Source organism: Peromyscus eremicus, chromosome 5, assembly GCF_949786415.1.
Source record: "Peromyscus eremicus chromosome 5, PerEre_H2_v1, whole genome shotgun sequence".
Taxonomy (NCBI): Eukaryota; Metazoa; Chordata; class Mammalia; order Rodentia; family Cricetidae; genus Peromyscus; species Peromyscus eremicus.
In genome coordinates this window covers 124282244-124304040 of record NC_081420.1, presented here as the reverse complement: position 1 = coordinate 124304040, position 21797 = coordinate 124282244, and the positions used below count along the sequence as shown (strand labels likewise).

General features: G+C 50.7%; 1 protein-coding gene across 3 annotated transcripts; it reads left to right on the top strand.

Annotated features, from left to right (window-relative positions):
- Nucleotides 1-911: 911 nt before the first annotated feature.
- Adgre5 (adhesion G protein-coupled receptor E5) lies at nucleotides 912-21727 on the top strand. Of its 3 annotated transcripts, XM_059264372.1 has the most exons (20): nucleotides 912-1122; nucleotides 9123-9179; nucleotides 9385-9504; nucleotides 9898-10050; nucleotides 11846-11983; nucleotides 13636-13782; nucleotides 14424-14570; nucleotides 14652-14698; nucleotides 15172-15249; nucleotides 16330-16507; nucleotides 16588-16704; nucleotides 16867-17090; nucleotides 18891-19058; nucleotides 19649-19840; nucleotides 20021-20247; nucleotides 20336-20405; nucleotides 20495-20586; nucleotides 20693-20861; nucleotides 20976-21080; nucleotides 21156-21727. In XM_059264372.1, the coding sequence occupies exons 1-20, from the start codon at nucleotides 1095-1097 to the stop codon at nucleotides 21183-21185; spliced, it is 2487 nt and encodes an 828-aa protein (XP_059120355.1). In that variant the 5' UTR covers nucleotides 912-1094; the 3' UTR covers nucleotides 21186-21727. The 3 variants fall into 3 exon arrangements, with proteins under 3 accessions (XP_059120355.1, XP_059120353.1, XP_059120354.1); XM_059264370.1 differs by lacking the exon at nucleotides 11846-11983 and having other exon boundaries at nucleotides 21156-21726; XM_059264371.1 differs by lacking the exons at nucleotides 11846-11983; nucleotides 13636-13782 and having other exon boundaries at nucleotides 21156-21726.
- Nucleotides 21728-21797: the final 70 nt, after the last annotated feature.

Below are 21797 nucleotides of genomic sequence, written 5' to 3'. Positions count from 1 at the left end.
ATATGATTCTCATAGATTGTGGCAAGGTCAGCGTGTGTAACCAAAAAGACCTGCAGTGGTTAGAGATGTCCAGTGGTCAGATCCCTCTTCCTCTAGTTATTCTAAGTTTTATTACGTTTAACTTGTTGATTTATTTATTTTGTGCTTGTGAAGGTCAGAGGACAATTTTCAGGAGTTGGTTCTCTCCTTCCACCATGTAGGTCCTGGGTATCGAAGTCAGGTCAGTAGGTTTGGGGGCAAGTGCCTTTACCCACCGAGCCATCTTGGTAGTACTCCATTTTTTAGTTCTTATTTTTTAAAATTTTGAGATACGTTCTCAGTACATAGCCCTGGCTGACCAGGAACTCTTATGTGGCCAAGGACGGCCTCAGGGTTAGCCTTCGCTTCCCCGAGTGTGGGGATTATTACAGGGGTGCAGGACCATGCCACACCCCCTTTTTCTTTGTGAGACAAGGTGTCATGTAGTCCTGGCAGGCTTCAAATGCGACAAAACGAGGGATGACTTTGAACTCCTGATCAGTGCCGGGGTTACAGGCTGGCGCTCCTTCGCCCGTTTGTGTGGCACTGAAGCTAGCCCGGGCCTCGAGCATGTTAAGCCAGCACCACACACACGGAGCCATGTCTCCAAACCCTGACATTTCTCGTTCCCGGCCTGGCATCCCCTCCGCGCTTCTCTGACTCTAATTTGGCCTCGGGCTTCTCTGAGCCTCGGTTTCCCTCCTGGAAAAGAAGCGGGAAAATCCTGCTAGTGGGAATGGGGGTTGCTCCGGAGGGAACTCCACCCAGCACTTTTCGACGGGACTGGGTCCCTGTCCCCGACACCTCGTCGGCGCCGCCCAGCTCCGCGGCGGGCCGCCTGTCCGCGGGGAGGAGGGGGGGCGGTGGCTGGGACGCGCGCACGACGGGTCGCGTTTGTTCCAGGCGCGGGCGCGCGCCGCGCCCTAGGGCTGTTTCCCCGGCACTTTCCTGTTACTTTCCAGCGGGGAGGACAGTTCCGGGGAGGGCCCTGCCCACGCCCGGTGCATAAAGGCCCAGCCCAGCCGGCCGCCACCGCCGCCGCCAGCGCAGACGCCGTCCGTCCGTTCCGCGCCACCATGAGCTCCCACCGCTGCCTCCTGATCGGTGAGACCTCGGGGTTGCGCGGGGCCGGGAGGAAGCTCGTGGGACGTGGCCTCCCGGGGCAGGGACAGGCAAAGCCCGCGCACCTGTGCGCCCCAGAACCCTCTCAGGGGTGCTGGGCCCTAAAGGGCTTGACTGCTGCCCGTTTGGAGGCTGAGAGGGGGAAACTGAGGCATGGGGGCACGTAAAGGGAGTGGCAAAGCCAGCATGGTGACGCACGGCCATAGGGAGGCTGAGGCAGGATGGTCACCATTTCCATGTCAGCCTAGGCTACACAAGAAGACCCTGTCTCTGTCTCAAAAGGACAAAAGAAAAAAAAAAAATGCAGGCTGCGGGCTGGAGAGATGGCGCAGAGGTTAAGAGCATTAAGAGAGGACCTGGTTGGTTCCCAGCACCCACATGGTGCCTCCAGGGGATCCAACACCCTTTGCTAGCTACCACAGGCACCAGGCATACATGTAGTGTGCAAACATACATGCAGGCAAACCACACATACAGCAGTAAAATAAAAATAAATGCAGGATAAAGTGAACTCCGCTGGCTGGTCGCCCATACAGGCGTTCTTAATGTGCAGCACAAGCCAGTGCGAGAATAACCCTTTCAATGAGGGTGGCAACCCCCAGTATGTCCCCTGTCGTCAGTGCCAGGAACACTGCAGAGACCCTCCTTGGGACCCGCCTAGGACTGAGCTGCTGGCTAAAGGGATCTCGCCAGGCTGTGAGTTTGAACTTGGCCTTTGTGGTGACTTTCCCGCCCCACCCAGGGTGCCTCCAACCGCTATCTGACTGCTAAGTTACCTAAGTAACTTGGTAACAAACAATGAAGAAATGGAACTTGGGGTACAAGCTGGGGTTACCCCAACCACAATGACTGGCCTGTGTGCCAGCAGCAGGTGGCAAATGGCAGGCAGCTTGGTGGCCTGTGGGCTCTGGAGCTAGGAACTTGAGTCCCAGTGGGGCACAGTTGGTGGCAGACAGCTGCAGAGGCCTGCCTGGCTGTCACTGGGCTGGGCCACGGTGACCTTGGGCTGCACTTTCCTCCTCTGTAAAATGGAACAAGACCAGCTGCATTTTACCGTGCTGTTCCAAGGACCAAGAGTTTGTACATAAACTTTCTGGTTCACAATTTGAATTAACTGAACACATCGTGTGGTGTCCATGTCTGCAAGTGGTACCCTGGTAGTAGAGGGAGGAGGATCAGAAGTTCAGGGTCATTCTCAGCTGCATAGGGGGTTTGAGGTCACTTGAGACCTTGTCTTGGAAAGCAACCAACCAGCCTAGCTGGTGTCTTTAATCCCAGCCCTAGAAAAGGAGGCAGAAAGATCCTGTGAGTCAGCCTGGTCTACATGGCAAGTTCCAGGCCAGCCAGGACTACACTGTCAAAACACCCCACAGAGAGAGAGAGAGAGAGAGAGAGAGAGAGAGAGAGAGAGAGAGAGAGAGAGAGAGAGAGAGAGAGAGAGAGAGAGAATGAGTGCACACAGAGAATTGAGTGGACACTTCTATCATTGTGAGTATTATTTTTCTGGGTGATATGCTGGGGGGTCTTCGGCAGGAAGTACAAATGCTGCCCTACCCCCACTCCTGGATTCCCACACTGGAGCCGAGTCCAGTGGCTCCAGTCTGAGTCTGGGAATTTGAACCAGATGTGTCTGGGAGCAGAAGGGAGCAGCTGTGCTCCTGTTTGGGTAACTTCCAAGTCTCCAGATGTAGGCAGCCTGGGCAGTGTCTCCAGGGTGGTGGGGTAGAGCCCAGCCCAGCCCCCAGTGAGGGAACAAGGAGCCCACCCTGCCTAGGTGACTGCTGCTTGGGTCTGCCTTCCCTTCCCCAGCCTGGCCTAATCACTAATCTTTTTCCAAGCTCCGAGTCTCATTTTGTCTTGGTGAAGATTGGACATGACCCCAGCCTCTTGATGCTGTTGAGTCTTTTCAGGTTTCTTTGGAGACAAGACTTCATGGTAGTTAAGGATGACCTTGAACTTCTGATCCTTCTGCTTCCTCTTCTGAGGGCGGAGATTACAGACTTGTGCAACTAGGCCTGACTTCATTTTGAGCTTTTTGTTTTGTTTTTTGAGGCAGGGTTTGGCACAGTAGCTATGTAGCCCAAACCTGTTTCGAATTTGTGATAATCCCCCTACTTCTGATTTGTTGCTGTTGTAGTTGTGACAGGGTCTTGCTATGTAGCCTTGGCTGGCCTGGAGCTCCCTACCTACAGCAGGCTGGCCTCCAGCAGAGTTCCACCTGCCTCTGCCTCACTAATGCTGGGGCCTGAAAGTGTGCATCACCACGCCCGCTCTGCCATGGTTCTAAGTCGTAAAGAAGTTACTTAAGGGGATGGAAAAATGGCTCAGTGGTTAAGAGTACTTGCTGTACTTCCAGAAAGTGGGGGTTCAGTTCCCTGCAACCACGCGGTGGCTCACAACCATCTATAACTCCAATTCTAGGAGACCCAATGCCCTCTTCTGACCTCCCTAGGCACCAGGCAACAGACATGCAGACAAAACATCCATACACATAAAAATTAATATTTTTTCAAAAAGTTACTTGAGGGCTGGGAAGAGGGCTCTGTCAGTAAATGTCCCGTGTGAAGGAAGCGGGGTGTAGTGACACACACTTGTAATCTCCATGTTGCAGCAGGGAGACTGATAGATCCATGAGTTTTGCTGGCTGCCTAGCCTAGCCGGCTTGATGAGCACAGGTTCTTTGAGACCCTGTCTCAAAAATCTAGGTAGAAGGCACCCAGACCGGTCACACAGGGAGACACGTACTGGTATTATACTTTAGGAACCGTGAATTGCCCCAGGGCCCATCCTGGAGAGAAGATCATTTTGTGGTCTGTCCCACAAAGAGGAACTGGGTTCTGATGGAGTGGGGAGTGGGGGTGTCCAACCCTATGGCTCAAGAGGAGGAAAAAAGAGGAATTCTAATTTGAGGGCCATAACTGCCTGGCTGGGGTGCCCCAGCCTCAGGTCACCCCAGCTTCGAGGGGATGAGTTTCACCCGGAGCCTCTGGTCCTTCACTGGCCTCAGGGGAACCGAGTCAGACAAAGACAGACCCTCTTAGAGACACTCTCTCCCCCTCAACTCTGCTCATAGTGGCTGACCCCAGGATCCCCCTAAGAACCTGGCATGCAGCCAGCCCAGCGGTGGGTGAATCATCCAGGAAGTGACTCAATCCATCTCCCCCACCAGCCCTTCACCCTAGGGCTCTCTCTAGGACTCCTGTTAAGATCCTCTTCTTGCTGCTGTATTCTCCACATTGGGAGCAACTCTGTCCCCTAGGCTCTCCCCAGGGCCCCTGCTTTCTATCTGCACACCCAATCCCCTCTTCTGAGAGGGAAAACAGGACTTCACACCTGCTAGGCCCCCACCTTCACACATACTACACCCCAATCTTTCTCTTGGTTTTTATTTTGAGACAGGCTCTTGTGTCTGTAGTCTGTAGCCCAGGCTAGGGACATTAGTCCTCTTGCCTTAGCATCCCAAGCAGTTGACATTACAGGGCACTCGGCTTCCAGATTTCCTCTTTCTCTTTTGAGATTTATTTAGTTTGTATACATGATTGTTTTGCTTGCCTGTATATGTGTGCACCATATGAATGCCTAGTAGCCTTGGAGACCAAAAGAGGGCACTGACATCCCTGGAACTGGAATTACTGTTGTGAGCTACCATGTGGGTGCTGGGAACTGAACCAGGGTCCACTGGAAGAGCAGCCATGTGGGTGCTGGGAACTGAACCCGGGTCCTCTGGAAGGGCAGCCAGTGCTCTTAACTGCTGAGCCATCTCTCCAGCTGCCAATTCTTTTTTTTTTTTTTTTTTTTTTTTTTTTTTTCTGTGACAGGGTTTCTCAGTGTAATAGCTCTAGCTGTCCTGGAACTCGCTTTGTAGACCAGGCTGGCCTTGAGCTCACAGAGATCTGCCTCCTGACTGCTGGGATTACAGGCATGCGCCACCACTGCCCTGCCCAATTGTTTTGTTTTATTTATTTTTGTTTTTTAATTTTCATTTTATGGGGCTGTAGAGGTGGATCAGTGGTTGAGAGCACTGGCTGCTCTTCTAAAGGACCCAGGTTCAATTCCCAGCACCCACATGGCAGCTCACAACTGTCTGTAACTCCACTTCCAAGGGATCTGACACCCTCACAGAGACTTACAACAAATTAATCTTTAAATTTTTTTCGTTTTTTTTTTTGTGTAGGTGGATATGTGCATGTGGGCATGTGTGTGTGCTCACATACCATGACACACATACAGAGGTCTGTTCTCTCCTCCCACCACGTGGGTCCCAGCTATTAACTCAGAAGTCAGATTGTGAGACATGGCAGCAAGTGCCTTTATCCAAGCTCTCCTCTTCCTCCTCTTCCTCATCCAGCCCCCCCCCCCCCCCCCCCGCCCCATTTTCTTTTTTTGGTCCTGGGGATGGAACCCACGGCCTCGCTTCAGTCAGGTTCCACCAAGTTACCCAGGCTGCCCTTGAATTTTGTGTCGCTTTTAACTTAAGAGCCTCCTGCCTCAGCCTCCGGTCACTAGATTACACACTCCTTGCCTTCCAGCCCTGATTCCCTTCTTGTTCCCTGCTTCCCACTTCCTCCTCCTCATTACTTTCCCTCAGAGCGATGCCTGCAACAACTGCAGGTACCAGGGCTGTGTTCAGCAGTCACCCACCCTCCACCACAGCCACTTCCTGACTTGCTGCCACCAGCTCGTGTGGTTGACAGTGTGTATGGTGGTGGAGTGTCAGAGCTTGATGGGACCCGGAAGACATAGTCCAAGCTGCCATTCTTTCCTAAAGAATAACAAGGGTCTGGCCTGGTGGCACAGGCCTGACTCAGCTCCTCAGGTCACTGAGGCAGGAGGATTTCAAGTACAAGCCCAGCCTGAACAACTTAGGAATAAAGTATAAAGAGGGATTGGGAATGAGGTCCAGTGGGACAGCACTTGCCTAGCATGCAAAGGCCTTAGATTCTTTTTTTTTTTTTTTTTTTTTTGGTTTTTCGAGACAGGGTTTCTCTGTGTAGCTTTGCGCCTTTCCTGGGACTCTCTTGGTAGCCCAGGCTGGCCTCGAACTCACAGAGAGCCGCCTGTCTCTGCCTCCCGAGTGCTGGGATTAAAGGCGTGCGCCACCACCGCCCGGCTAAGGCCTTAGATTCTATCCCAGCATTGTGAGAAAAAACAATATAAAACATGATAGCTCCAATAAGGTGGAGGCTAGAGGGTCAGGAGTTCAAGGTCATCCTTAGCTACATAGCCAGTTTCAGGCCAGCCTGGGCTACATGAGATCCTGCCTCAAACAAACCTGAGGTGGGCAAGATGACTCAGCCAAGTAAAGGAGGCTGCTGTATGTAAGCCCTGTGACCTAAATTTAGTCCAGGGGACTCCTTGGAATGAAAAGAGAAACAACCTCCACATAGGTGCAGTGGCAAACACACACACACACACACACACACACACACACACACACACACACACACAACTAAATGTAAATGTGCTGGTTAGTTTTTTGTCAACTTGACTCAAGCTACAGAGTCATTTGGGAAGAGGGAATCTCAGTTGAGAAAATCCCACAAGTTGGCCTGTAGGCAAGTCTGTGGAGTATTTTCTTGATTAATGATTGATGTGGAAAGGGCCAGCCTGCCCCCCCCCCTTTATCGAGACATAGTCTCTCTATATAGCTCTGGGTGTCCTGGAACTCACTCTGTAAACCAGGCTGGCCTCCAACTCACAGCTTCATTACTGTCTCATGCAGTTTTCCTTTCTGTGGTGATGGAAGTGATGATGGCCTCCCTTTGTGGGGACAAACCCTACGTAGCTAAGGAATTAACATTTTTTTTTTATTTGTGAGACATAGTCATTCTATATAGTTCTGGACTATGTACTGGACTACATAGACCAGGCTGGCCTTGTACTCAAGAAATCTGCCTGCTTCTGCCTCCCAAGTGCTGGTATTAAAGGTGTGTACCACAGCCCCCAGCTTGACATTGTCATTTACACTTACTCTTTATCTTAGTTTGGTTGTGATAAAACAACCCCTGGGCAGGTGATCCCTGGTTATATAAAAGAGCAGGCCGAGCAAGCTGTGAAGAGCAAGCCAGTGAGTAGTGTTCCTCTGTAGATGTACTCTTCTGTCCCGCCAGTCAGTTCTGTCCCACCAGCTCACTCCCCAAATCGCCACACAGAGACTTAATACTAATTATAAATGAATGGCTGATAGCTTAGGCTTGTTACTAACTAGCTCTTACAACTTAAATTAACTCATATTTCTTATCTAAGTTCTAAGATGTGGCTCATGACTTGTTATCTCATTTTCTACCTGTCCTGTTTCCTCTGTGTCTGGCTCTCTTGACTCCCAAGAGTCCTTCTCTTTTTTTCTGCAAGTCCTGCCTAACCTCTATCTGTTCAGCTATTAGCCAGTCAGCTTCTTTTTTTTTTTTTTTTTTTTTTTTTTTTTTCTCGAGACAGGGTTTCTCTGTGTAGCTTTGTGCCTTTCCTGGGACTCACTCGGTAGCCCAGGCTGGCCTCGAACTCACAGAGATCCACCTGACTCTACCTCCTGAGTGCTGGGATTAAAGGCGTGCGCCACCAACACCTGGTAACCAGTCAACTTCCTTATTAACCCAATCACAGTGGCATATATTCACATGGTCTCTGCTTCAGTCCCTGGCTCCAGTCTCCTGCCTTGACTCACCCTGAAAAGAGACTGTAACCTGTAAGCAAATAAACCCTTTCTTACACTGCTTGCTTTTGATCATGTTGTTTTATCACAGCATAATGACCAAACTAAGACAAAAATTTAAGTATAAAAGAGAATGTTAAGCTGGGGGCTTTGGGCCATGCCTTTAATCCCAGTACTCGGTAGGCAGAGGCAGGCAGATCTCTGTGCGTCCAAGGCTAGCCTGGTCTATGTAGTGAGTTCCAGAGCTATATAGAGTGACTATGTCTCACAAAAAAAAAAAGTGTTAATTCCTTAGTCACACAGGGTTTGTCCCCACAAAGGAAGGCTATCATCATCTCCATCACCACAGAAAGGGAAACTGGGGGAGACAGTAATGAAGCTATAGTCTAACATCCAAAAGCTGCCTGTGGGTTCCTTTTTCTACCCCACAGGCCTGGAGAGCTAAGAGTCCAGCGACCTGTGTGCAGACCTCTCTGGTGCCCAGATCCTGGATAGGCCACTGTGGGTACCGAACCTCTGGCTGTAGGTGTCTGAGCCACAGGAAGCAACACCTGAGTTTTGTAGTTTTTCTCTCTTTGTTTTGTTTTGGGGGCAGAATCTCACCATATAACTAACTTAGGCTAGTTTCAGACTCACATCTGGGAACTCTCGTCTGGCTTTCTGTGTGCATTGTTGGTTTTGATTTTTATGCTTTGTTGTTTTAGAGATTGAACTCACGCAGCCGAGGTTGGTCTTAACCTTGCTGGGTAGCCTAGGATGACTTCCAACTTCTGATCTTCCTGTACCCGCTCCCCAATACTGGGATTACAGGCATGCACCGCATGCTTTACTTTGTGAAATTTGTTGTTGCTGTTTGCTTGTTTGTTTAGTTTTTTAACGGTTTATTTATTTATGTATTTTATGTGTATGGATGTTTTGTCTGCATGTACATCTGCACACCAGAAGAGGGCATCAAGATTCCATTACAGATTTTTGTGAACTGCCACATGGGTGCTGGGAATTGAACTCATGACCTGGAAGAGCAGTCAGTGCTCTTAACTGCTGAACCATCTCCCCAGCCCTGGTTGATTTTTTTTTTTTTTTTTTGAGACGGGGTCTCAGTATGCATTGTAGCCCAGGGTTGGCCTTGAGCTCCTAATTCTCCTGCCTCAACATTCTGAGTGATTGAATTATAAGTAAGTGCCATTAGCCCTGGGAACTGGGGCTTGATGCTTGAGTATTAACTACAGAATCTCAGCCTGGGCAGGGTCAGCACCCACTGCCCACAGATGCACAGCTTTGGCCTGCTGTCTCTGCTCTGGAATCCAGCTGACCATCCTCTGCTTTGTTTCAGGGGCAGTGGTGTGCATCCTACTGAGCCTGTCGGGAGCTCAAACCAAGAGGGATCCAAGTAAGTCCTTCGGACACGAGGGCTCTACGGCCAGGGCTGAGGGGGTGGGGAGGATTCCCCTGCCAACCACAAGCCTCAGGAGGAGATGGGCAGCTGCTGGGGACGATAAGGGCCTCCTCACACCTTTCTAAGAGTCTGTTCTGGGTGGCACTTCCCCCCTACTGGGCCTCCTTTACTTTCTTACCAAAGTATCTGTCCCCCACAGACTGTCCCCCCTGGAGGTGCCCTCCGAACTCAGAATGTGTCAATCAGACAAGCTGTCGATGCAAGACAGGCTTCTCAAGTGTCGAAGAGCTCATCACTAAACCCATCGGGAGCTGTGATGGTACAGTGCTTGGGGACGGGCATGTTGAGAGATGACAAGGTGTGGTCTGGGACCGCGTCTCGGCTTCATCAAAGACAGAGAAAGAAATCAAGACAGGGAGACAAGAAGTAAACAAGTAGGACATCCTGAGAGCAGGGCCTGGGTTCCAGGCTCTGTGCCTGAACTTGACTTTAGGACTGGGACGGGGAGGCTGGCTTTCCATTCCACCCCCAGAGGACTGAGAGGAGCAGAGCTGCCCTGCTTGCAACCTTCAGGAGTAGCTAGCTCAGGCTGTAGCACAGCCCATAATTTCCCTCAGATGCTGACACGCAGTCCCAGGCTGTAGTCAGGTGGATGTCCCGCAAGAGGACTCTCAGATTTCGGGAGCTGACCCTCATGCCTGTTGTGTTGTAGACATCAATGAGTGCTTACAGCGCGGTGTGATCTGTGGACCGTTCGCCACGTGTCATAACTCGCCGGGAAGCTACAACTGCACATGCAACCTGGGATATCGGCTCCTTTCTGGGAAAAAATATTTTGCTAACAAGGATGAGAACACATGTCAAGGTAAAAGCTTGCCAATGCATTCGCCTCATCCACGTCAGCTTCAAGGTCACCAGCATAATTACTACCGCAGCCACAAGGCAGGGTCCTGAGGTTGGTTCTGCCCCTGTGGTTTGCTCTGGGTCATGAGTCACAGCCACAAGCTTAGAGATGTAGGGAGGAGGGGACATTTGTGACCCCCTGGCCGGCCGGCCTCATCCTTATGATACCTGTGTGTGACTCAGAAAGCCCTGTTTAATTGGGTATTGTGGTGCTTGACATACATGATCCAACACTCTGGAGTTTAAGGCTAGAATATGAGTCAAGGAATGAATATGTAGTGAGTTCTAGGACAGCCAGAACTATGTAGAAAGACACTGTCTCAAAAAAAAAAAAAAAAAAAAAAAAAGCCAGGCCTCTAGCCTTTAATCCTAGCACTCTGGGAGGCCGAGGCAAGCAGATGTCTGTGAGTTCAAGGCCAGCCTGGTCTACAGAGGGAGTTTCAGCACAGCCAGGGCTACAAAGAGAAACTCTGTATCGAAAAACCAAACAAAAAGAAATCTTCATGCTTCTTTCCCTGTGTCTTCTGTCTGTCCTAACAAAGGGGTTTGCTCTGTATTTATTAAACAGCACAGAAAACCCAGCATGGGAAAGGAATGAGGGATTGATTCTCTACAGAAATCTTTAACAGAATTTAACAAGGGAAAAATAATTTTATTTACCCAGAACAGCAAACACAATGGCAAGCAGACATTGCCAGCCTGTATCCACATGATGTTTACAGCATTTGTGATGGATATGTGTTGTATAAAGTTGTTTCCAACCTATTGGTTGTTTTTAGTAAATGATTACCACAACACATATTCACACACACAAAGACACACATACATTATTCTGGGGTCAGGAGCATGGAAGAATACATAAGATTAAAGCTGTGCTTTAGCTTACTCTGTAAAGCTGATTACACAGGCAATACAAGGCACGTAAGGTTGGTAACGTTCTCTTAAACGCAGGTTAAACAGATGACAGGTTAAGTACACGGTAGGAGAGCAAGTTAAGTACATACTCTTAAGTGATCTCAAGGCAGATTATTAACTTGATGGCAAGATCTGGAAAAAGTTCATTCTCTTTGAATGCAAGAGATATTTTCAAAGCCAAGTGTGTGGTACTCGCCTTTAATCCCAGCACTTGGGAGGCAGAGGCAGGCAGATCTTTGTGAGTTTAAGGCCAGTCTGGTCTACAGAGTTCCAGGACAGCAGAGCTACATAATGAGACCCTGTTTCAAAGAGAAGGACGAGAGAGAGAGAGAGAGAGAGAGAGAGAGAGAGAGAGAGAGAGAGAGAGAAATGGATTTTCAGAAAAATGTGTCACTCTATGAAGTGACACAGGTGTCTCCATGGACCCCAAGGAGGGTGACAGAAAGCATCCTGCTGAGAATGGAACCCAGACGATGCTTAAGGCCCTGGCTGAGCCATCACCTAGCACCCCAGACTCCTACCTGCACTGCCTAGAGGACAGGCCCACCTGGATCACAGGAGCCCTTGGGCCACATCCTCTGCTCCTTCTCTACTACTTGGTTCTGGAAGTTCAGAAGTTCCTTCTGCTCATCTGCATCTCATTTTCATAAGCCACCATCCTTCTGTCCATGTACATTTCATTTGTATAAGCCAACATCCATCTCCCCATCTGCATCTCATTTGCATAAGCCAACATCCCTCCGCCTGTCTGCATCTCATTTGCATAAGCCAAAAGGATGGCGTTCCGAATACTCTGCCTCTACCACGAGCACGTTCTACTGCAGTGTCTGCCCTCTTCCCAGCATCAGTGGACGCTGGGGTGACACCTGCCCTCTCCAGGAGCCAAACAGTTACTGCTGCGCCTGGAAACCTCGCTAAGCAGCCTGCTACAGTACATCCATGGACACAGCCTGGAGACCCAGGAGGAAAGACACTCAAGGGTAGGCTGTGTTCTCGGCCACTGCTCCTGCTGGAAGACCACACTTGGTACCTGGACCCCCTTTTTGGTCAGCCTCGTCCATTGCTCCACCCAATCACCATTATTCTGACTATCCCCAGCAATTCTGGTTCCTTGAAGACAGACAGCATAGAATGGTGTGGCCAGATTGGGCAGGGTGACATCAAGCCTCCCCCCACACACACACACATACCTCAGAGAATGGAAGTCGAGCACTGTTCAAGGAAGGTGTCATGGAGGACAGTACCCCAGAACCTACTCTCTCTGACCTGATGTATCTACCGCAGCTGCCAAGCCAGGCAATTCAGGGCAAGGGGACAGGGCTACACTCAGTGCATCCCCAGGGCTGTGACCATGACAGGAGAGAGGACAGAAATACCTATTACTCTTGCTCCCGTGGGCACAGCTCCCTCTCTGGGCACTGTGATATTGAAGGGCTGGCTTCAATAGAGTACATGTCCTTACCCTCCATAACTTCAGGCATGGCTGCACATCAGCTTGTCACCGCACAGGCTGGCTCCCACTGTGTTGAGCTCCTTTCTTGAGGAGGTGTGGCTCGAGAGCAATCCTCCATTGAACAGAGGGCTGGGGAGTGAGTGAGGCTGCGTGGTCCTGAAGGTCCCTGGAATTCCACATAAAACTCTCTGAAGGGAACAGTACCTTGTAAGAATGGAGACAGAGGCTGCCATGGGGAATACAGAGTCACCCCTGCACCAGCTCCTAAGGGTCATATGTGGCCTTTCCCCCAAATCTTCAGGCCAGGATACTGATAGCTGCCACACCCCTATTGCTGGCAGCTAGGGAACCCTCTACTACTTCCTTCCACATCTGGACAACAGAGTCAGAGCTACCACAGACCTTATATGATGCCTTCATATGAATTAGAAGGGGGTCTGCCCACAAGGAGGAAACTGGAATGTTCCAGATGCTTCTGTGTCATGAACCTAGACAGCCCTGAGCCTGAGGCTTCAACTTCAAGCACACACTCCTCTGCTTCCTCTCATGAGGTAGATGAGGGTCGGAACCCCAGAGTCTGTAGGAACCCCAGCGTCATTTGCACCAACACCCAAGGCAGCTATGCGTGCAGGTGTCACCTTCGGCCCAGGCTGAGGCCCCAAAGGTATGCCAGGTATACCCCCCAGAAGCAGCTGCAAGACTAGACAGTAGCTGGGAGGAGGTAAGGCGGGGCTGTAGCCTGAAGAGGAGGAAGCTCTGCAGGGTTCCAGGAGCTCCAGAACTATGACGACTCTCCTGAGGATTTAGCTCCCAGCAATGTTTCTATTGGCTCCAGGGTGTTCTGAGCCCAGAAGCTCTGTGGAGCTCCCAGAGTTTGGCTCCTCCTCATGTGTGAGAACAGTATCAATCCTGTTCTGAGAAGGGTTAGAAAGCAACAAGAGGCCTTGGTCAAGAAGTCCAACCCCCTGACTCAATCTGCTTCCTGGTTTTACCTCCAGTAAACTGGGTCCCCCGATCCTCGCTGGGCCTGTCCTGCAGAGGCCACCATGATGTGCTCTGCAGGTAAAGCTGAAGGTCACCAGGTAGCAACTGAATTTGAGACCATGAGAACATGGGAAAGTGGGTACAGTGCATGAAGGTATGCGTCGAGGCAGGGATGACTGTTTGGTTTTGTTCCAGATGTGGATGAATGCACCTCCGGGCAAAACCACTGCCACCCATCCACCCATTGCATCAACAAGTTGGGCAGCTACTCTTGCATCTGTCGCCAAGGCTGGAAACCTGTTCTTGGATCCCCCAATGGCCCAGTCAACACAGTGTGTGAAGGTCCGGTGCCACCTTCCTAAGGACCCGCAGTCTTGTTTAAGATTTATTTTAGCCAGGTGTGGTGACACACCTTTAATCCTAGCACTTGGAAGGCAGGCAGAAGCAAGCAGATCTCTGAGTTCCAGGGCCACATATAAAGACCCTTAAAATGTATGTGCCTTAAGTGTATATATGTGTACCAGTAGGTGTAGGTGCCCAAGGAAGTCAGAGGAGGTTGTCAGATCCCCTGGACCTGGAGTTATAGGTGGTTGTGAGCCACCTGGTGTGGATACTGAACCCAAAGGTTAACTCTGAGCCATCTCTTCAGTCCTCACGTTTACTCAAGGGAATGAAAGGAGGCTCTGTTGGGCTAGGCCTTAATCTCCTGAGGTTGAATTTGAAAAACTGTGGGGCCCAGGAAAAGAACTGGAATACCAAGGGGAATCCTGGGGAGAACCCAGATGGCCTTCAATTACTAAAAAGTCCATACTTCAATTTTCATGTGTACATTTGCCTTAGGCCTCTGCATATTCCCTAACCCATCATGTACCACTCACTGAGGCCACCAGGGATCAGTACCTCAGGCCAGGGACTGTAGCAGTACCAAGGAAGGGACTGGGACCAGACAGAAAAGCACCTAACCTCTTTTTGTGTGTCTCCAGATGTGGATGAGTGCAGCTCTGAGCAACATCAGTGTCACAGCTCCACCATCTGCATCAACACCTATGGTTCCTACAAGTGCCGCTGCCGCCCAGGCTGGAAGCCAACCTCTGGGTCCCTCAATGGTCCAAAGAACACCACCTGCCAAGGTACCTGACCCTAGTCACCCAGCACCTCCATGCCCTGCAAGTGCACTCTGAGATTACTGAACCACAGTTCTGTCCCCACAGAACTGCTCTTCCCTACCTGGACACTGCCACTCACAGCCCAGAGCCAGGTAAGGAGCCAGTGGGGACCAAGAGGTCAGATCCCTTCACAGTCTGTCCACCCCTTCAGCTGTGCTGCTGCCCACCCATGACTCACTGCTGGGGCATGTCTTTCTGTATGCTGTGAATATGTGTTGCTCTGATTGGTTGATAAATAAAGCTGCACTGGCCTATGGCAAGGCAGCTTAGAGGCAGGCAGGAAATCCAAGCAGACAGAAGAAAGGAGAGTCTGAGGAGACACCAGCCTGCCGCCCAAGGAGCAACATGCCAGCAGACTGGTAATACCACAGCCATGTGGCAACTTATAGATTAATAGAAATGCGTCAAGTTATAAGAGCTAGCTAGCAAGGAGCCTGCCATAGGCCATACAATTGATAATTAATATTAAGCCTCTGAATGATTATTTTATAAGTGGCTGAGGGACCGTGGGGCCAGGTGGGACCTGAGAAAACTTACGGCTACAACTCACCATTTCCCTTCCCAGAGTCTCTCTCAATTCTCTGTTGAAGTCCAGAATCTGCTTAGAGACTTCAGTCCAGCCACAGCCAACTACACCATCCAGGTGAGGGGGAATTCTGGGGACCCCAGTGCAGTAGGGCACAAGCCACAGGCCTCGGTGCGGACTGACAGTGTTCCATCCATTCAAGCAGTACTTCTGGTGTGAGGCACAGGGGTCTGACATGTGCAGCCATGTGTGTGGCTATGACACAGGCTTGTAACGGCAGTGACCGAGGCAGTTAAGACTGGAGTTAAGCAGAGTGTGCTGGCCTATGCCGTACAGAGCCTCAACAAGGATCTCAGGTTCCTGAGCTATACAGCAAGACCCTATCAAAAACAGCAAACAATGCATCCCACGCAACCTAAGTCAGAAGCTCATTTTTTAGTAAAAGGGGGACCTGTAGGGCCCTGGCCCCCATTTTGGGTAACTGTTGCTTTGCTTGCTGACCTTGACCTTGATATCCTCCCTATGCTAATTCCCTGCCAGGTTCCACCCTCCTGAATGCTTAAGGGAAGTTCCTTGTCTGTGTATCCTGCATAATGGGCATTAACAGTTTAGATGCAAGATTGTAAAACATCTGTAGCGAAACTTCTGCCCTCCGGGGTTCTCCTATTGTGCTGTAAGCCTGTATTTAAGACCTCCTCCCTCCTTCAATAAATGGCATTTGCATTAAATAAACAAACAAAAAACAGCAAACAAGGCAACATCAAAACACCCTGAGCTTAACCCCCAGCAGCGAATAAACAAGATGTGGTGGTATATGACATGCCTGTCACCCGAGAAGGTAGAGGCAGGAAGATCAAAAGCTCATGGTCACAAACAAGTAATTTACAGATTATAGGCCTGGGGGTGTGGCTCAGTGGTAGAGCACCAGGCTAGAGTACTCCAGTGAGGGGCTGGGGACGTGACTCTGCAGAGCCTTGGCGGTCACTTCCTGCTGGTGTACATGTGCTGTTGTGACATGCAGGTCGTAAACCTCATCTCTTTGTTTTCTGGCTACTGTGTAAGTCTTACTGCATCCCTCCAGCAGGTTCCCCAGGCAGCCCATGTGGCTTTCCAGTGTCTGCTCATGGGAAGGGTGGTCTGGGTCCTTCAGTTTCTGTGGTTCAAAACCTCAACAGCTCTGTCACTCATCACCTCCAGAAACTCATTGAGGCTGTGGACAAGCTTCTGGAAGGCCCCATGGATAAAGAGAATCTAACCGCCACTGACCGGCACCAAGTGGCCACGCAGTTGCTCAAGAATATGGAGCAGAGCCTTCGGACTCTGGCCCAGTTCTTACCCAAAGGCCCCTTCACCTGCACATCCCCTTCCAACACTGGTAAGGACCTCCCCTGCCCCACTCCCAGGTACCACCCTGCCCTTGGTTTCTCCAGTCACCCACTCTCCCTGTCTCTTCAGAACTGTCCCTGATGATCAAGGAGCAAGACAACAAAGATGTTACCACAGTGTACCACAGCCAAGGTTGGATGGAACTGGACTGGGCTGTGACAGCTGGATCCAAAAGCTCAGAAAATGGTAGGGGTCCAGGGAAGGCACCTTCCAGGGAAGCCAGAGTGAGGTCTGGGATGTGGGACAGGCAGACAGCAGCCCATTGGGAGAACCTTGACAGACTTGTCCTCTCTGGGAGGGTGGTATATGAAGGGAGGACAGCAGATAAGCCTGCATGTCTGCCCCCAGACTACTCCTTGGCCGGCATCCTGTCCATTCCAAACATGCAGAAGCTGCTGGCTAATGCCTCCATGAACCTGAACCAGAGTTGGGAGATACTGGAGGAACGCTTCGAAAGCCAAGTTCTAGGTGTTTCACTCACGCTCCTCTCAAACATCACTTCCATTTTTCTGACCAACACGGACACTGGGAAGCTCGCCTCAAATGTCACATTCAACTTCTCCTTCGGTCCTGTGAGTCCTTGAATGGGAGGATGGGGGAAGGGAAGCTCTGCTGCTCACTCCCTAACCACAGTCAAGGTGGCCCTTCCAGACCCACATGTAGGAGAGAACCAACCCCCAAAAGTGTCCTGACTCTTTCCCTCCAACACACACACAAAACAAATAAATATAATAAAAAACACTAAAAACACATAAAAATTTAAAAATTACAGCTGGGTGTGGTAACACACGCCTTTAATTCTAGCACTTGGGTCTGTGAATGAGGCCAGCCTGGTCTACAGAGAGAGTTTCAGGATAGAGCTCTAGAGAGACCCTGTCTCAAAAAGTACACAAAGCATGAACTGAGTCTTGTGGCATAGGTGTTTGATCCCCAGCTGCTGGGCAGCAGGAGATTCAAGGTTCAAGGCCTGCCTGACTAGAATGGATTAAGGCCGACTCGGGCAAGGCCTTGGCTTCAGACTCAGTGGTACGGTCTTGGTTAGTACTTGGTTGGCTTCAGCCCCCGGTACTGCTGAATTGAATGAATGAATGAATGAATGAATGAATGAACGAACAAATAAATAACCAGCAGGCAAAGCTAGTAGTTGACTCAGTGGTAGAATGTTTGCCTGTCATGGTAAGATCCACTGATGCCCAGTGCCATAAAACGTTAAAAACATTTACAGTCTGAGCCTACAAGATGGTTCATGGAGCAGGCAACAGTGCTTTTTTCACCAGGCCTCAGTTTAATTCCTAACCTGAGTTGGATCTCCAAGCCCTACACTGTAGGAGAAAACAACCCAGTTCTCATGATTTACCCTCTGCCTTCCATATGCATGCTATAGCCCAAGTACAACCCCATCAATGTAGTCTCAAAAAGGATTTTACGTGTAGGTGTCTTGCCTGCATGTATGTCTGTGTGCCACATGTATACCTGGTCCCATGGAGGCCAGAATAGGGCAGCAGATTCCCTGGAACTGGAGTTAGACAGTTGTGAGCCACCATGTGGGCCCTGGGAATTGAACTTGGGTCCTCTGGAAGAACAACCAGTGCTCTTATGATCCACCTATGTCTGCTGTGAGTGGATTAAAGGTGTGTGTCACAGGCCGGGCGGTGGTGGCACATTCCCAGTACTCGGGATGCAGAGGCAGGTGGATCTCTGAGTTCGAGGCCAGCCTGGTCTACAGAGCGAGTTCCAGGACAGCCAGGGATACACAGAGAAACCTTGTCTTGAAAAATAAAACAAAAAGTGTCACATCTGGCTACATACATGTTAACTTTAAAAGTTAAAAAAAAAAATTTAGTCTAGGCTGGTGATCTATCTAGCTCAGTTGGTAGAGTATTTGTCTAGCATACATGAACCCCTGGGTTCAAAGATTAAAGTACCACATAAAATGTAGTTCAAACACTCAGGAGGTAGAAGCAGGAAGATAAATGTCAGCGTCATCCTCAGCCACATAGTAAGTTTGAGGGCAACCTGGAATGTATGAGACTCTTCAAATTATAAATAGACAGACAGATAGATAGCCTGGGGACCCTTCCCTTGCAGTACATTCAATAAATCTGGTTGTTTTTTGTTTTGTTTTTAAACTACAACCTGTAAGCAACCATTCCCCACTGATTCTTTCATTTCTTTGGCATTTATTACCTGTTAACTGCTTGTGATTTGCTTCAATTCACGGCAGGGACTGGTGTCCTGTCGCTCCTGCTGTTGCTGGCTCCCCATGCTGTCTACGCAGAGTAGACATTAATTATGTGACCAAAAGCAAGGTCCTCTGCTTACCCCAGACCCTAAGTGTGCTTCAGACACCCTCATCACCTACCTGCCCGTAGGTGTCAACGGGGCCACGTCAAGAGCCGCTATGTGCCTTCTGGGACACTGGTGACGATGGGAGTGGGCGCTGGGCCACCGACGGCTGTTCACTGAATGTCACCACCCGTCTCTGCCACTGCAGCCACCTGAGCAGCTTTGCCATCCTGATGGCCCAGTACCATGTGAAGGTAAATGGTAAGCCCTGAAACCACAGGTAGCCAGGCCTGCCTGGGCAGGACCGTAGGCCCCACTCAGGGGTGTACTCCACTGGTTGTTCAAGTAGGTCCCTTTGGATAGCCCCATGCCCTGCTTCTCGGTTCCTCCGCTGGAGTCCTCTGCGACCCAGTAGCTGATGGATGCAGGCCTCTGCCTGAGCCCCTGCACAAATGTGAAGTACTGGAAAATGCACCAGCTCGGGTCAGTGAGTAAACATGCCTACAGGCAGCCAGCGCTAATGACCTTAGTTTCATCTCCAGAGAACACATACAGTGGCAGGCAGATGCTTCACCCCATACATACAAATACATAAATGTGATTTTAAAAAAGCCCTGTGCAGAATATCCCAGAAAGTATAGCTTTCTGAATATGGCCAAAACCTGGGCCTCATGGTCAGCTGGAATTATTAGCCAGGCAGAGTTGGCCCTGTGGTCCAAGACAGGCTGTGGAATCTCTGACTTCTCATAGGTGCTAAGGTAGGAGTTTTGAGTGTATGGGAAGAGAGCACCCTACCCCCTGGAGAGGTGTAAGGGACACCACTCATCCTGAGCTCCTCCCCTAGGATCCGAGACTGGAGTTGATCACCAAGGTGGGGCTGTCGCTTTCCCTGGCCTGCCTGCTGCTGTGTATCGTGACCTTCCTACTGGTGAAGCCCATCCAGAGCTCTCGAACCATGGTGCACCTGCACCTGTGCATCTGCCTTTTCCTGGGCTCCGTCATATTTCTGGTGGGCGTCGAGAACGAAGGGGGCCTGGTATGTTCCTGTCCTGACCTCAATTGGAGTCAAGACCTACGAGTAGGCTAGCCTGGTCTGTCCCGGGGCTCAGTGTGGAAGGTGCCCCATCAGGTTCTGCTTGAGCCCAGCTGCTAGGGGTGTTCAGCTTTGTAGCCATTGGTCCTGCCCTGCACTGACAGCCCAACCCTCCACCCACAGGTGAGCACGCGCTGCCAAATGGTAGCAATGCTGCTACATTACTTATTCCTGGCTGCCTTCTGCTGGATGGCCCTGGAAGGCGTAGAGCTCTACTTCCTTGTGATACGTGTGTTCCAGGGCCAAGGCCTGAGTACACTCTGGCGCTGCCTGATCGGCTACGGGGTGCCCCTCCTCATCGTGGCCATCTCAGCAGCTGCCAGAATGGAAGGATATGGGCACCCAACCTAGTGAGTCTATGATGTCAGTTTAAGGCGGGAGAGGAGTGCTTGGGACCTGGTATGCAGGGTCACTGAGAAGGCACTTTCTTCTCCCCAGCTGCTGGTTGAACTATAGGATAGATGGCTTTCTCTGGAGCTTTGTGGGACCCCTGGCCTTCATCATTTTTGTAAGTACTCTCTGGGTACTGGAGGCCCGAGCAGCCAAGACTACTAACTACTGCAGCCCTCTAACCCATGATCCATAATCCCCACCCAGTGTAACTCTGCCATTTTCGTGATCACTGTCTGGAAGCTCACCACCAAGTTTTCTGAAATCAACCCAAACATGAAGAAACTAAGGAAGGCCAGGTGAGAGAGGGGAAGCAGGGAGGGCTGGCACAGCCAGATTGAGGGCTAGGGCCTGAGCAGGGGGGTTGGGAGAGCTGGAGACAGACTGCAACTGCCCACTCCACAGGGTGCTGACCATCACAGCCATTGCCCAGCTCATGGTGCTGGGCTGTACCTGGGTCTTCGGCCTGCTCCTCTTTGACCCCGACAGTACATGGCTATCCTACATCTTCACCCTGCTCAACTGCCTGCAGGGCCTCTTCCTCTTCGTGATGCTCTGCCTGCTCAACAAGAAGGTAGGCAGACAGAGGTGGCTGGGGGAAGAGCCGGGGGTGGAGGGAGTTGAGGCCAGGCCCGATTCCCAAGCCCAGCTCCTTTCTTCCCTCTAAGTTGGTACCTTGGGCTCACAGGTGAGGGAAGAGTACCGAAAGTGGGCCTGCATGGTTGCTGGCAACAAGTACTCGGAGTTCAGCTCTTCCACAACAGGCACTGGCACCAGCCAGAGTCAAACACGGGTAAGGGCCGGCCTGGGGCAGGCGGGGAGGACATGCCTGGGGGCTCGGCCTCAACAAGGGCTCCTTCCTCTGCAGGCTCTCAGGCCCTCAGAATCAGGAATGTGAAGGCCAGTTCCAGCCAGGTCAGCAGCACACACTCAAGGCTGTCACGCTTCTGCCTTCTGTTCCTGCCAACATCCCAGCTTTGGCCCCATTTCTGATAGAGAAGGGATGGACACCTGGCAATGAGTTCCGAAACAGGGTAAAGGGGCCATTGGACCTGCTTCTGGTTGCCTCTTTGCCCCATCACAGCTAATGCCTACCACAGAAACAGAAGCCAGCCAGCACAGACCTGCAGCCACTGCCCTGGTACATGAAGCAGGCAGTCCTAGGGACAGAGTGCAGGTCCCTTAACCTGGGCTCTTTGCAACTATCTTTAGCACATAAGAGGTCAGGGTACTTGGGTTCAATTTCCTTAAGCTAAGACTGATGCTATGTCAGCCATTGATGATTCTGCCTGCTGCTGAGCTCAGCTCACGGTACAGAGGCCCAGCTGCCCCACTTCCAGGGCAGAAGGGTCTCAGAGTTAGAAGGTCATATGTTTTGTAATCTTTTTAAAACCTCTCGATGTTGACACATAAAATTAAATATACTGATGAAAAAAAGGTGGCATGCTTATTGGTGCTTGACCTCTGAGTCCATGAAATGCTGATCAAGAGAAGAAAGAAGGGTCTGGAG